This window comes from Oncorhynchus gorbuscha, linkage group LG18 (assembly GCF_021184085.1).
Source record: "Oncorhynchus gorbuscha isolate QuinsamMale2020 ecotype Even-year linkage group LG18, OgorEven_v1.0, whole genome shotgun sequence".
NCBI lineage: Eukaryota > Metazoa > Chordata > Actinopteri > Salmoniformes > Salmonidae > Oncorhynchus > Oncorhynchus gorbuscha.
The window spans coordinates 22,414,468-22,428,573 of record NC_060190.1 but is presented as its reverse complement, the minus strand read 5'-3'; the positions used below and the strand labels follow the sequence as shown (position 1 = coordinate 22,428,573).

The following is a 14,106-nucleotide window of genomic DNA, read 5'->3' as shown; positions in this document are numbered from 1 at the left end:
GGTTCACTTATATTGGGAATACTGCCTCCAGTCTACTTACCGATATCTGAACAAGAGAGCCTCATCGAAATTTCAACAAGCTGTTCTGTGAAAATTGAATTTAATCAGATCCGCTCAGAGTATCCTGCCTTGACAAATTGCGCTGTTAAAGTTATGCATTAGGGGGCGCTATTATACATTTTGGATGAAAAACATTCCTGTTTTAAACAAGATATTTTGTCACGAAAAGAAGCTATACTACACATATAATTGACAGCTTTGGAAAGAAAACACTCTGACGTTTCCAAAACTGTAAAGATATTGTCTGTGAGTGCCACAGAACTGATGTTAAAGGCGAAACCCAGATAAAAATCCAACCAGGAAGTGCCGCATTTTTTGAAACCGCCTCATACCAATGACTCCTTATATGGCTGTGAATGAGCTACGAATGAGCTTACGTTTTCCACGTATTCCCCAAGGTGTCGATAGCATTGTGATGTCTTGTTAGGCATTTCCATTGAAGAATGGCTGTAAGGGACCATATATAGCATGTGGTCACATGGTGTCTCCCGCAGAAAATCTCACGTAAAATACTGAGGTAGCCATTTTTCCAATCGCTTCTTACGAGAAACCAATTGCCTCGACGGATATATTATTGAATAGATATGTTACAAACTCCTTGAGGATGGATCCTAAACAATGTTTGCCGTATTTCTGTCGATATTATGGAGCAAATTTTGTAAAAAGTTTGGCGTTATAGTTTCCAGTCGATTTCTCAGCCAAGCATGATGAAGAAACGGGAGCTATTTCGCCTACAAAAATAATATTTTTGGAAAAAATGAACATTTGCTATCTAACTGGGAGTCTCCTGAGTGAAAGCATCTGAAGTTCTTCAAAGGTAAATGATTTAATTTGGTTGCTTTTCTTATTTTCATGAAAATGTTGCCTGCTGCTAGCAGAGCCTAGCATAGCATTATGCCATGAGAGGGAAGGCAAGGAACAAAGAGTTTTGGGTGTCAATGGGACCTCGTGAGCCATGCTATTGTAAATACAGAATCCTATACATTTTACATAACAGCCCATTTGGAAAAGGAAAATGCTAGGAATATTTACTCTGAGCTGCGCTTCAATGGGTTGGTCGTAGATGGAAGGCCGTGTTGCCCAACAGAGATCTTCCTGTCCTCGGAAGAATGTCTCTGGTGGTAAACTGGATACGTCGTCCGGCCTTTCCTAGCCCACGTTTATCATGGCTGCGGCTAACTCAATTGGCTAGGAGGTATCACTTCCAAAGTGAATAAGAGTTCAAAGTTCATACCAAGTTGCCATACTTTTAAGCTCGTGCTATATTATGTTAGGTTATCATCTGAGCCCTTTTAACGTGGGACCGTCGTTCTCACGTCCTCGGAACAGAAAGGTAAATTTTCGTCAAGGGCTTTATATAGGAGGGGAGAGAAGGGCGTGTTTCATAGTTTATAACCAATGTCTCTTCACATGGGCGGGCCACTGAGCAGAGCTTTAACCTTATGAAAACCCAATTCTCTCATTTGAAAGCTAAAATTATATTTAATCTGTTCACAAGTAGTTTCATATTTAAACATTTAAATTGCACAACAATTTAATGTGAATCTGATAGAATGTGTAGACTTTCCAAGATACAGTTTATGTCGTCCTGTCATCAGTCATAATGTCTCAGACGCCAACTTATCTGGCATCATATTCATTGAGTACCAATGCATATTTTCAACTGGTTGGATTACCGAAATATGGTTCCTTTCCCCCACCTTTTGATGTTCCCAGACTCTCTATGTTGAACAAATGCTTTTCAAAAGTCCTTCGGTAGAGTCAAGAGAGAGGAAAGGGAGAAAGGTATGTTTGGGGGGGTCATAAACCTTACCCAAATCCCAACGTCATGACACTGTCATCTGTTCAGTAAAAGGCTAGTTAACTTAATATGGAGATGTCATTCACTGTCTCTCAGTGTTCTATGTTTGTGGGTACAATGATATTGATGAAGGGAACATGAGACCTAGACAATATTCAAGATTTAACACGTCGCCGTAGTGTGAAATATTATTTTCCTCCGATCTCACAGACTTTCCTCAGCCTAGTCTGAGAGTGTGTCCTACAGTCATCAGAGAGAGAGAGACTCAGTTTAGTTAAGCTGAGCTGTCTGAATCCTCCTTTTGTCTCTGTAACTCAGTGTTTCTTCTACATAGTGGGAAGAGTGAACTTACTCTAGCTTCATTCTGTAGATATACACTCACAGGAGCTCAGCTGCTCAGATGAACAGGTCAAAGTTCACCAGCTGAGGTCAAATTACAATGGCGGTACAGTGCTGTACTACAATGGTTCACAGGTTCACAGTTTAGATCCATATACAGTGAGCCTTCTGCAGTCTCAATGCAGGGTGAGAATACTCTTTCAATGGTTGTAAACCACGTACTGTTGTGCTATGACTACCATGTTCCTCTTGGGATATTTCATCATACTGTTTGTTGTCATAAGCTATTACATGAAGCAACTAATGAATATATTATCTCCTTAATTTCCCATACTGTCGCTGTATGAGGTAATGGACTCAAGATCCGTAAATGGATAGTATGAGATTTAGTCAATTAAGCCCTTTTTCTACTTAGCCAGAGTCAGATGAAATCATGGAAACTAAGTTGAAAGTCGTTTCGCAAGTTATAACTAGTCCTAACCCTAGCTGGCAAATACAAGTTCTAAAAACAACAAAATGCCAACCCCTCAATTATTCTATTCTCACAGACCTTCCTAAGCTGAAAGTGAGTTCTGGAGTCATCAGAGAGAGAGAGAGAGACTCAGTTCAGCTGAGCTGTCAAACTCAAATGTAATTGAAGCCATGTAATTATGCAACATATCAGCTGTTAAAGACAAATAGCCTGAGACAAAAGTAGTGACTGAGAAATTATTCTGAATGTTCCTCTACAACATTAGCCACACTTTCCATATGAGACTGGTTACTGCTATCTGTGGTTTTCCTGTGATCAAGTTCCACATCTACTTCTCTATTGAAACAATCCTCTCTGACACAGTCACCATCTTCTGTGAAGTCACACTAACAGTCTGTAGATGTCTGATAAATGGCGTTGTTCATCCCTGATATGGCTGGTCATCTGTTTCTGGTCATCCTCCTTTTCGGTGAGTTATTCCTCCATTCCAAGTTCCATCATCTGTTAGTGGTACAGGATTCTCTCTCCTCTTTTAATATTTTACTTCAGGAACTCTTTATATATTTCAGAATCTCATGTCTGTAATAATTGTGTCTTATTCCATTGATTGTCTTATTGATGTATTTTTCTCTATCATTATAATTTGTTCAGATCAGATCATAACATGGATCCATTGTTGTATAGGATACGTTACCAACTTGTGCAAAGTGTTCTTGTCTATCATGCTATTTTTGAATGGCACATTTACCTGATCACGACCTATTGTGTTATTTCCAGTCACCTTCCAATACATCGAAGCCCAAGGTCCTTGTGAGTGTTTTTTACTTTTACTAAATAATAATACCATCAATCAATCAAAGTTATCTTGTTAACCCAAACTACATAACTGTGGATGCAAAGACAACAGTGAATGAATTATTTTTCTTTTTCAAATGTATATCAGGTGCTGCAATATCTATGAGTATTTCTGAAAATTATATTTATTTCTGAATTTTGAAAATGTATTTATAATTAAATGACAAGTGGCACACTCCATCATCCCCCACACCATACATGCAAGCAAAATAGCCAATTCGATTTCATTTCATTTCACACGCAAGAATGTAAGGGATTAAGTGAAAGGAAATTGTTGTGAACACAGCACACATGATTAAATGGCACTCATAAATAGGAATGACATCAAATAAGACATGCTGATACGTAATATAAAGAGAATAGCAGGGTCTAGTTTAGTGAGAGTCCGTGTCACTTGTGACATACACATTACATTCAAATAGAGTGATGCAAAAAGGAGTCTCTGTCCTTTCCCAACAGATCCAAAACCAGACCTTACAGTCAATATTGTTGAGGACTTCAACATCATCTGTTTGATTCCTGGATCCTTCAGTCCTGACACCACCTGTAACCTGTATGTTGGAGAGGAGAGTCAGCCATCCTTCACAGCAAAGATCATGAAGAGAAAAGCCATCTCAGCATCCGGACAGCAGTTCTGTCAATTCACTCCAAAACATAGTGATCTGATCAGTCGTCTACAGTCAGTGAGGCGGAAGGAGGTGAGCTGTGACTACAGATTGAGCTCAGGACCAAACTCTCTCTCTCCACGCAGTGATGGGTACAACTTTACAGGTGAGTCATTATCTAAACAAATCTATCAGCGCTGCAGGTCTTCATGATCTGAGTCACTTTGATTTTAGCATCTTCTTAGTATGTCCATACTCATTCTGACCAACAAACTAAATACCACATTTCAATCCCAAATGATTTCAGATCTGGTGGGAGTTAACATTAGTGATCCAACAACTAAACCCTTTCCAGCAGGTAGGCTACACATTCACAATAATCCATTATGTATTTTAGACAGGTGTGAAGAAGCATGATATGAAGAACATTTAGTCTATTTCAGAAGAAAAGAATAGCGTACTCTGAGACAGAGTGACCAATGGCTGTGGTCTACACTAGTTCATTTAGCAGACAAGATTTTCTTATAATTCTGTGGTATTATTTTATATTATGAAGAATACAATGGAACAAATGCTTAATTTAGAGTTATTATTAATTAACTTTAGTTGTTCTACAAACAATGGGCTACATGTTTCGATTTTTAGTTGATAGTAAGGCTGAATGATGAGACTCTAAAGATGATTTGAAAAGAGTTTGTTGAAAGGCATGAGCTCTGCTCTGTTTTTTTTTGTGCAGGATGTACACACTCCAATAGTCTCTCATTCACAATTCGAGAAGCACTTGATAATGCCTCGAATTCCACGGTGGCATCCTCTATGTGGCCGTAATGCACCCTAAATAAATCCATGCCTTTTGTGGCCCGGAGTGCTGCGTTGTGCCCTTCTTCCTGAGTGCGCTGCCAATCCAAAGCTCTCTCACTCATACAGCTCTCTGTCACATGATAGGGTCTCACAGGCTACAAGTTAAGACAGACACATCAGAGACGCAACTGTGCCCGTCCTTACCCAATTGCGAGGTGCCTATTGAAGGTATTGGGAGAACTGTCCACATTTACTTATCGTCAGTCAACAAGATATGTTGGCTTAGCGAACAGAAAAGGCACTAGCCTATGTCAATGTGCTATCCCCCATTGTACAAAAATCAACCTATTCCATTCTGTGCAAGAAATAGATATACCAAACATAGTCTGGGACAGTTGTTCAATGCGATAGATCCCAAATTAATACAACCGCTAGCATCGGAAAAAATATTTTATGCAATGTGGCTGATGCAACAGATCAGAACGTTTAGCTTAAAATGTTGATAAACTATTTGCCAATTTCTTCACATCATAAGAGCAGCAATGCGCACATGGTAGTAGGCTATAAGTGCGATTGTTCCATTAGCGGAAAACATTATTATCAAAAATGGCCGCTTGTAAATTTACAAAAAAAGTGACCTCTTGTAAGTAAGCATTTCACGTTAACCTCTTGCTCCTACCTGACCACGCACGAGTCCCATCTAGACATCTGGAAATGCAAATGCGCGAGTACTAGTTAAAACTCAAACGTTCATTAAAATACACATGCAGGGTATTGAATTAAATCTACACTCATTGTGAATCCAGGCAACAAGTCAGATTTTTAAAATGCTTTTCGGCGAAAGCATGAGAAGCTATTATCTGATAGCATGTAACACCCCAAAAGACCCGCAGGGGACGTAAACAAAAGAATTAGCTTAGTCGTCGCTACACAAACCGCACAAATAAAATATAAAACATTCATTACCTTTGACCATCTTCTTTGTTGGCACTCCTAGATGTCCCATAATCACTATTGGGTCTTTTTTTCCGATTAAATCGGTCCATATATAGCCTAGATATCGATCTATGAAGACTGTGTGATAAACGAAAAAAAATAGCGTCTTATAACGTAATGTCATTTTTTTAAATTAAAAAAGTCGACGATAAACTTTCACAAAACACTTCTAAATAGTTTTGTAATGCAACTTTAGGTATTAGTACATGTTAATAAGCGACCAAATTGATCACGAGGCGATGTATATTCTTTAGCTGTCCGTCTGGAAATAATGTCTGGGTAAATCTCAACCAAAATATCCGGTCGGAAGCTTGTAAATGTAATGTTTTTATGTAATGTGAGTTCTCTTCTCACCCAGTTTGACCTCTCCTTTGACCCCCAGCACAGCAGTGAATCCTACATCAGGTGTGCTAGTAATCTTTACCTAGTTAGCAGATAGAACCTAACCAAATAGAATAGCTTCATCTTACCCAGGTTTTCTTACTCACAAACTTCCCCTGATTTAAAAAAAGAGGTTTATATTTCATTAATTAAATCAACCAATTTAGATAAAAAGACATGTATAATCAGATCCAATGTCTTTGCTTTGCATCAGGTTCAACTACTAGTTCTACTTTGACAACTGACACCCCCAAACAGCCCTAATGATTTGAGTTTAGTGGCGTAATAAGTTGTGTTGTGTGTTAACTGTTATTAAACAGTCTCTCTCTTGCATGTGCCCAGGAGGTCAAAGCTCCACAGAAAGCGTTCTGGGTAAGCATCCATCTCTAGCTGACTACCTGTCTTTTCCTACACAAATCAAACAACTGAGACATACAAACTCAAAATGAACATTTTTATAAACTCTTGAAATGTGTTATTGACCCTGGGAACACAAGCCTAATGACCTTCCCAATGTCACCAAACAGCTGTGCAATTATGGCAGGCAGCAGTGGGTGTGGCTTCTGGGGTGGGCATTCAAATACTGTTTCAAATTGTACATGCAGTCAAGGTTTTAACAAATTATAAAATAGTGAACATATCATATTTCTACAGAATCAGTTGTGTTCTACTGACTCAGAAATAATTAACACATTTTGTCTTGTGTAATCAGATACAGAATGACCCTTTATTACTTTCCAGCAGGTTTGACTGTTACTTCTACTTTGTCCCCTGGCATCACAGTGACAACAACTTGTAAGTATCGCTTAGTTTGCGACTTCATTTTTGTTCACTCGAATTCACTGAAGCTCCAACTAGTTGACTCATAAACCTATTCATCGCTGCTTGTACTTTCCCTCTAAACTGTTGTACTTTTCTTAGATTTGAAACATATTTTTTCATCTCCTGCATCAGGTGTGTCGGTCATCTTTAGCTAGCAAAACTGAAATAAATACAAATCCTTTATCTTACCCAGGTTTTTGTATTTATACTTCTTTTATCACACATTTGCACACAGGAGGTCAAAGCTCCAAAGACAGCGTTGTGAATTCAAAGTGTAAAAAAATAGTTTTGGATAAGTATCCTTACTTAGTAATCCCACAACAAAAATGAACTTGTGTGTTCCTACTAGCACTGACTTTGCTGATAACTACTTTGTTGGGGGAACTTGATACGATTGTGATATGTTGTTGTCTCACCTAGTTATCTTAAGATTAATTAACTGATGAAAGTCACTCTGGATAAGAGCGTCTGCTGAATGACTTAAACGTAAATGTCAAATGTTTAGCTGACTTGCTGTCTTTTCTCACACGTATGAAAACAGAAACATTTTCTAAGACTGACAATAATATGGTTTACCATTTAAGTATTTACTTTGGGATTTAGAGCTAATCATCTCTCCTGATGACATCATGTCACCAAACAGCTGTGCAATCATGGCAGGCAGCAGTGGGTGTGGCTTCAGTAGTGGGTGTGTTCCTGATGGGATTGACAGCTATCTGTCTCTGCTGGAGGACCAGTGAGTACTTCTGATTCTGTATATCAAACATTTTCCTTTGCCATGTATGTGAGTAAGTGCCTTTGACATGGTCATTTGGTGATATTGTATAGGGTAGGCTATATTCAATATAACATGGTCCAATTTGTTTTTCAGAGAAACATTCTCAGAGGTAAGAATTCCCCTTGTGAATATGATGTAGATTCTATCTCAACCTTTAGTTCTGTATTGTCCATGATGAGATGTTCTTACCATAACCTTCTTGTATACTTTTATGTTGCACAGACCTGCATCCAGACAGGATGATCACAGTCAATGTATGTTCCAAACAAAATACATCAAACATACACATACTACTAACACAACTACACACATGCAGGTACAGACACAAATTGGATTTACATTTTCATTTATTTTCTGTTGTAGGTGATTTGGTGATGGGAGCAGTGAGCAGTGCAGGCATGTTGGATTCAAAGGATGCTGGGATCAATTCTCTCGTCACCTTTGTACCGTCCACGTTTTTGCCCTCGGGTGAGTTTGTAACAGAATGTCTTCTGTCCTTGTCTTCTCCACCTGGCACGTGAATATTGGACCCTCAACACAATAACACTTTGTCACTCAATGTCAACTCATGAAAGAAGTGTTAGTCAGAGCATCTTGAAAGAGTGAGAACAGAGCTGTAAGTCCACAGAGTGGTTTGAGACAGGAAGAGATGTGAAAGTGACAGTAAGCACAGCAAATTAACACGCACAACCACAACCACACACACACACACACACACACACACACACACACACACACACACACACACACACACACACACACACACACACACACACACACACACACACACACACACACACACACACACACACACACACACACACACACACACACACACACACACACACAGATTTACACGAGTAACACCCCAAAAATATGCACACTAACTCACACTAACTCAGTCTCCCTCTGTGTTGTACAGGCCCAGTTGAAGAGAATGGACAGTCATCTGAAAAAGACAATGTAAGTTCAGAATCACCCACTGTGTTCGGTGATTGTGAACGACTCTCAGTTTCAGATTGATGTTACATCCACTTAGTATATACAGTTACATTTACAGTACTGCATATTCAAGGGGCTGAAGTTAAACTGCCTGTTTCTTTTCTCTAGTCTGTTACGTACCACGTATACAGCTCAATCCCCGACCGACCAGCAACATCAGCCCAGCCGGATGGGTTGTACAGTGTTCTGCAAGCACACTGACACTACACCACTGGCTCTCTGTGGCTATTTCTCACAGAAATAATCTTTCTTGCAGGATGACCTTTATTTATCAAACACCATGTTACTGTAAATAAGTATATAATACATCTGCTGCAGTACCGTTTCTATTTATAAGCAACATAAGTGGCTGCCATCCCATAGCAAAATGTGTAGAACTGCAATAAGCTTTAAAACAGAATTTATTTCTACCCCATGGCATAATGTGTACAAATGCGGGAAATTAGCTTTATAACTGCAAAGTTCCCTCCGCCCCATGGCAAAATGAGTAGTATTGCAGGATATTAACTTTAAAGCTCCACATTTTTCACTAAAATGTTTTTCTCGCTTAGGGCCCCCAAAATGCTAGAAACTGCCCTGATTTTCTGTAGCACACATGGACACCTGGCTTCGTTTACTATGTTAGTATTTTTATTTGGGGGTGTTAGAGGGGTCCGGGGGAATACTCCCCAAAATCTTTAAATCAAAATAGATCAAAATGAATATTTAGGTTTTAACATTTTTTACATCGTTGGTAATATTAACTCTGAAAAATATAGATTTCCTAAATGCTTAAAATCTCCCCAGTACCCCATGCGTACATGTTATTTGACATCAATTTACTCAGCACTTCAGAGTCTCCCTTTCAATGTGCAGTGTTGTAGACACTTTCTAGCATTGTAGTTCAATGACTGCGAAGCAGATAAGTTGTAAATGGTGTGAGACCATACCTTTCATGCCAATTCTTTTCTCCAGTTAACTTTGGAGATGAGCCTATTTTGACCATACTGATCTCACGAGTCTACAGGTGTAGGATCTTAATTTGATCCTACATCTGTACAGCAGGAAATTAATCCTGCAGCAACTGAAAATGTGAATTAACATGTGGATTGTAATTATTGGACATTTTTGTAGGGGTTAATACATTTAAATGACAAATGTTAGAAGCCTAAATACACTATAAATGTGCATTTCCTGCTGTACAGGAAAATTCTCATAAAAAAGGGGTGATCAAATTAAGATCCTACATCTGTACAATGTTTCGATACATACATTGAATTCAACCATTCCCTCGTCTTTGTTAGTATTTTACATGATTTGATATTGATCTTGATTATTCAAGATAATGCTAAAAATATGTACTGTTATCAATGTCATCGTTTTCAGGCCGTTGGTGAAGATCAAGGTGCTATTTTCCCTAAATGTTTTTTCAGTCCATATAACTACCTTGTCATCTTTACCAAACCTCTTTTGGTCGGTTTCCCAGAGACAGTTTATGCTTAGTTCTGGACTAAAAAGCATGTTCAATGGAAAAGTTACATATTTTTACTCCAGTGGTAAACTTAATCTGTGTCTGGGAAACCAACCATTGGTGTTATGGACTACAGGTAGTCAAGGACATTGATAATTTTGCATCCAGATGCTCTGTATTGTGGTCAGTTCTACTGTGAGGGGGCAAAGATGACTACATTCTCCTGCAGCAGTCACAGACAGTCTGCAGATCACATACCAACTAGTGCATGTATGCTGTCACGTATCCACACCTACAAACAGGTGTACGAGTGCACAATAAACACAAACCACAGCAGGGTGGAAAGGATGACATCTTGTCCTTCTGAAACTTCAGCCTATCACATTTGTGACTCGTTTCAGGAAACTAGGCATATGTCAGGCGTCACTACTTCACAGGAGAGGCATGGACTTAAAAAAAAATAAATCTAAATGCATTTTTTGGGGGGCAGAAATGCCATCTGGAACATGTATGCCATCTGTAAATATGAATAAAATTGTTAAAATGATGAACCTAGTTGATTTAGCCACGGAAAAAGACAGGAACATTGTGAGATGGCGACCACAGATATGGCAGCTCTGCTTCTAGCTACTAAGCAACTTGGCAGTTATTTCTTACATTATTACCCCGGGAAATGTTTTGTGTTATTACATACAGAACTATTCGATATCAGAGCAGCGGTAACTCACCAGCAAAATGACCGGGAATACAACTTTCTCAAATTGGATCCTGTGCTCCTACCCCCCCGGGTCAATTGAACTGTTTCCAGAGGATGATCCAAAAACAATGCCATTGGAGAATAGGTATTCGGAGTTGTTACGTTCTGACCTTTATTTCCTTTGTTTTGTCATTATTTAGTATGGTCAGGGCGTGAGTTGGGGTGGGTAGTCTATGTTTGTTTTTCTATGTTTCGGCCCAGTATGGTTCTCAATCAGAGGCAGGTGTCATTAGTTGTCTCTGATTGGGAACCATATTTAGGTAGCCTGGGTTTCACTGTGTGTTTGTGGGTGATTGTTCCTGTCTCTGTGTTTTGCACCAGATAGGGCTGTTTTGGGTTTTCACGTTTCTTGTTTTTGTAGTCAGTTGTTCATGTGTACATTTACGTATTAAAAGAACCATGGACACTTACCACGCCGCATATTGGTCCTATGATCCTTTTCGCCTCTCTCCTCTTCGGAAGAAGAAATCATGACAGGAGTAGACTTCTAGTTCAACTCAGGTGGCGTGCACACCATCCACTGCTTCTGAGTATATTACTTGCTAATGTTCAGTCTCTGGATAATAAAGTAGATGACCTCAGGGCAAGAATCTTCTTCCAAAGAGACATCAGGGATTGTAACATACTCTGTTTCATGTAAACATTAATCTCTCGGGATATACTGTCCATACAGCCAGCTGGGCTCTCAATATGTCTTGCTTCAAGAAGTCAACCATTGTTTTGAGACCCAAGAAGGCAAAAGTAACTGAAATAAATTACTCTCGCCCCGTAGCACTCACTCATGTCATCGTGAAGTGCTTGGAGAGGGCTAGGTGATCATATCACCTCTACCTTACCTGACACCCTAGACCCACTTAAATTTGCCCTATTCCATCTGGACAAGAGGAATGCCTATGTAAGAATGCATTTAATTGACTAGAGCTCAGAATTCAACACCATAGTACCCTCCAAGCTCATCATTAAGCAACTGGGTCCTGGACTTCCTGACGGGCTGCCCCGAGGTGGTGAAGGTAGGAAACATCACCTCCACTTCGCTGCTCCTCAACATAGGGGCACCACAAGGGTACGTGTTCAGCCCCCTCCCTGTTCACTCATTACTGGTTGGCCACTCACAAATCCAACTCAATTATCAAATTTGCAGACAAATTTGCAGCATTCTGTCGGGCTATATCACAACCTGGTACTGAAACTGCACCACACGTAACCGCATGGCTCTCCAGAGGGTGGTGTGGTCTACCCAACGCATCACTGGTGGCAAACTACCTGCCCTCCAGGGCACCTACAGTACTCAATGTCACAGGAAGGCCAAAAATATTATCAAGGACAACAACCACCTGAGCCACTGCCTGTTCACCACGCTATCATCCAGAAGGCAAGGTCAGTACAGGTGCTTCAAAGGTGGGACCGAGAGACTGAAAAAACAGCTTCTATCTCAAGGCCATCAGACTGTTAAATAGCCCTCACTAAGCGCCTTCCACCCGGTTACGTAACCCTCCACCTTACTGTCACGACTTCCGCCGAAGTCGGTCCCTCTTCTTGTTCGGGCGGCGTTCAGTGGCCGAAAATCACTGGCCTTCTAGCCACAGCTGATCCACTTTTCATTTTCCATTTGTTTTGTCTTAGTCTTACACACCTGATTTCACTCACCCAATTACCTGTTTATTATTTAACACTCTGTTCCCCATGTTTGTTTGTTGTATTGTGGTCCGTATTGTGGGCTTGGTAATTCTCTTGTAGTTTGATGACTTTGAGTAAAATTACTTTTATTTACTCATCTCTGCTGTCCTGCACCTGACCTCCTCTGCACCAGCTACACACAGACCCTTAAAAAATCACTCACCTGAAGAATGGAGTCAGCAGGTAAAGGCACCTTCCCAGGTGCAGTGGAGGAGCGCGTTCAGCAGCACGCGACCATGTTGCAACGCCTGGGCACAGCCATGGATTGCGCGCTGCAGACGATGTATCGTTGGGAGATAGGGGGAGGTTTTCCAGCGCCTCCACCAGTCCCACTACAACAGGTCCCACTGTCCACCCCTCTTCCACCTGGTCCCAGCGGGATTCAACTAGCGCTTCCGAGGGAGCATGATAGGCCGGCTGCCGGATGCCAGGGGTTTCTACTACAGCTGGAGCTCTATCTGGCAACCGTCTACCCGGCTCTTTCGGGGCGTGAGAATTTGTCCGCCCAACGCCGTTGGTCCATTCACCCGCAAATTTCGGGCAGTGTTCGACCACCCGCCTGAGGGTCAAGTGACGGGTGAACGTCTGAGGCAGGGGCCATTCCCTGCACCATCTGTGGCCGCAGAGGGCACACTGCTGGTCGGTGCTGTGGAGGTTCCTCAGGTAGTCGAGGCAGCAGGCTCACCCAGAGCCCCCTGTTGCTCACATGTATGCGTTTATTTCATTTCCTGAGTTTTCCCCGCAATCCCAGCATAAGGCGCTAGTAGATTCAGGTGCAGCTGGGAATTTTATTGACCGTTCATTTGCTCGTAGTTTAGGGATTCCCCTTGTTCCTGTGGATATACCCTTCCCTGTGCATGCCGTAGATAGTCGACCATTAGGGTCAGGGCTAATTAGAGAGGCCACCGCTCCACTTGACATGGTTACGCCAGAAGGTCACAAGGAGAGAAACAGTCTCTTCCTTATTGATTCTCCTGCGTTTCCTGTGGTGCTGGGCCTACCCTGGTTGGCCTGTCATAACCCCACTATTTCGTGGCAACAGAGGGCTGTCAAGGGGTGGTCACGAGAGATATGTGGGGGTTTCCATCGGTATGACTATGGTGGAAAGTCCAGACCAGGTTTCCACCATGCACATCCCCTCAGAATATGTAGATTTGGCTCTCACCTTCTATAAGAAGAGGGTGACCAAATTACCACCTCATCGACGGGGGGATTGTGTGATAAATCTCCTGGTAGACACAACACTTCCCAGGAGTCACGTGTATCCTCTGTCACAGGAGGAGACGGTGGGTATGACAACATATGTCTAC

General features: G+C 41.1%; 1 protein-coding gene across 2 annotated transcripts; it reads left to right on the top strand.

The window, feature by feature from the left end:
• The first annotated feature begins 3,000 nt into the window (after positions 1–3,000).
• LOC124004056 lies at positions 3,001–11,310 on the top strand. Of its 2 annotated transcripts, none has more exons than XM_046312817.1 (12): positions 3,001–3,141; positions 3,450–3,482; positions 3,987–4,298; positions 4,440–4,490; positions 6,653–6,682; positions 7,055–7,105; positions 7,776–7,868; positions 8,004–8,019; positions 8,133–8,164; positions 8,274–8,378; positions 8,833–8,873; positions 9,021–11,310. In XM_046312817.1, exons 1-12 carry the CDS (start codon positions 3,084–3,086, stop codon positions 9,111–9,113), a joined length of 915 nt encoding a protein of 304 aa, XP_046168773.1. In that variant the 5' UTR covers positions 3,001–3,083; the 3' UTR covers positions 9,114–11,310. The 2 variants fall into 2 exon arrangements, with proteins under 2 accessions (XP_046168773.1, XP_046168771.1); XM_046312815.1 differs by having other exon boundaries at positions 7,052–7,105.
• Positions 11,311–14,106: the final 2,796 nt, after the last annotated feature.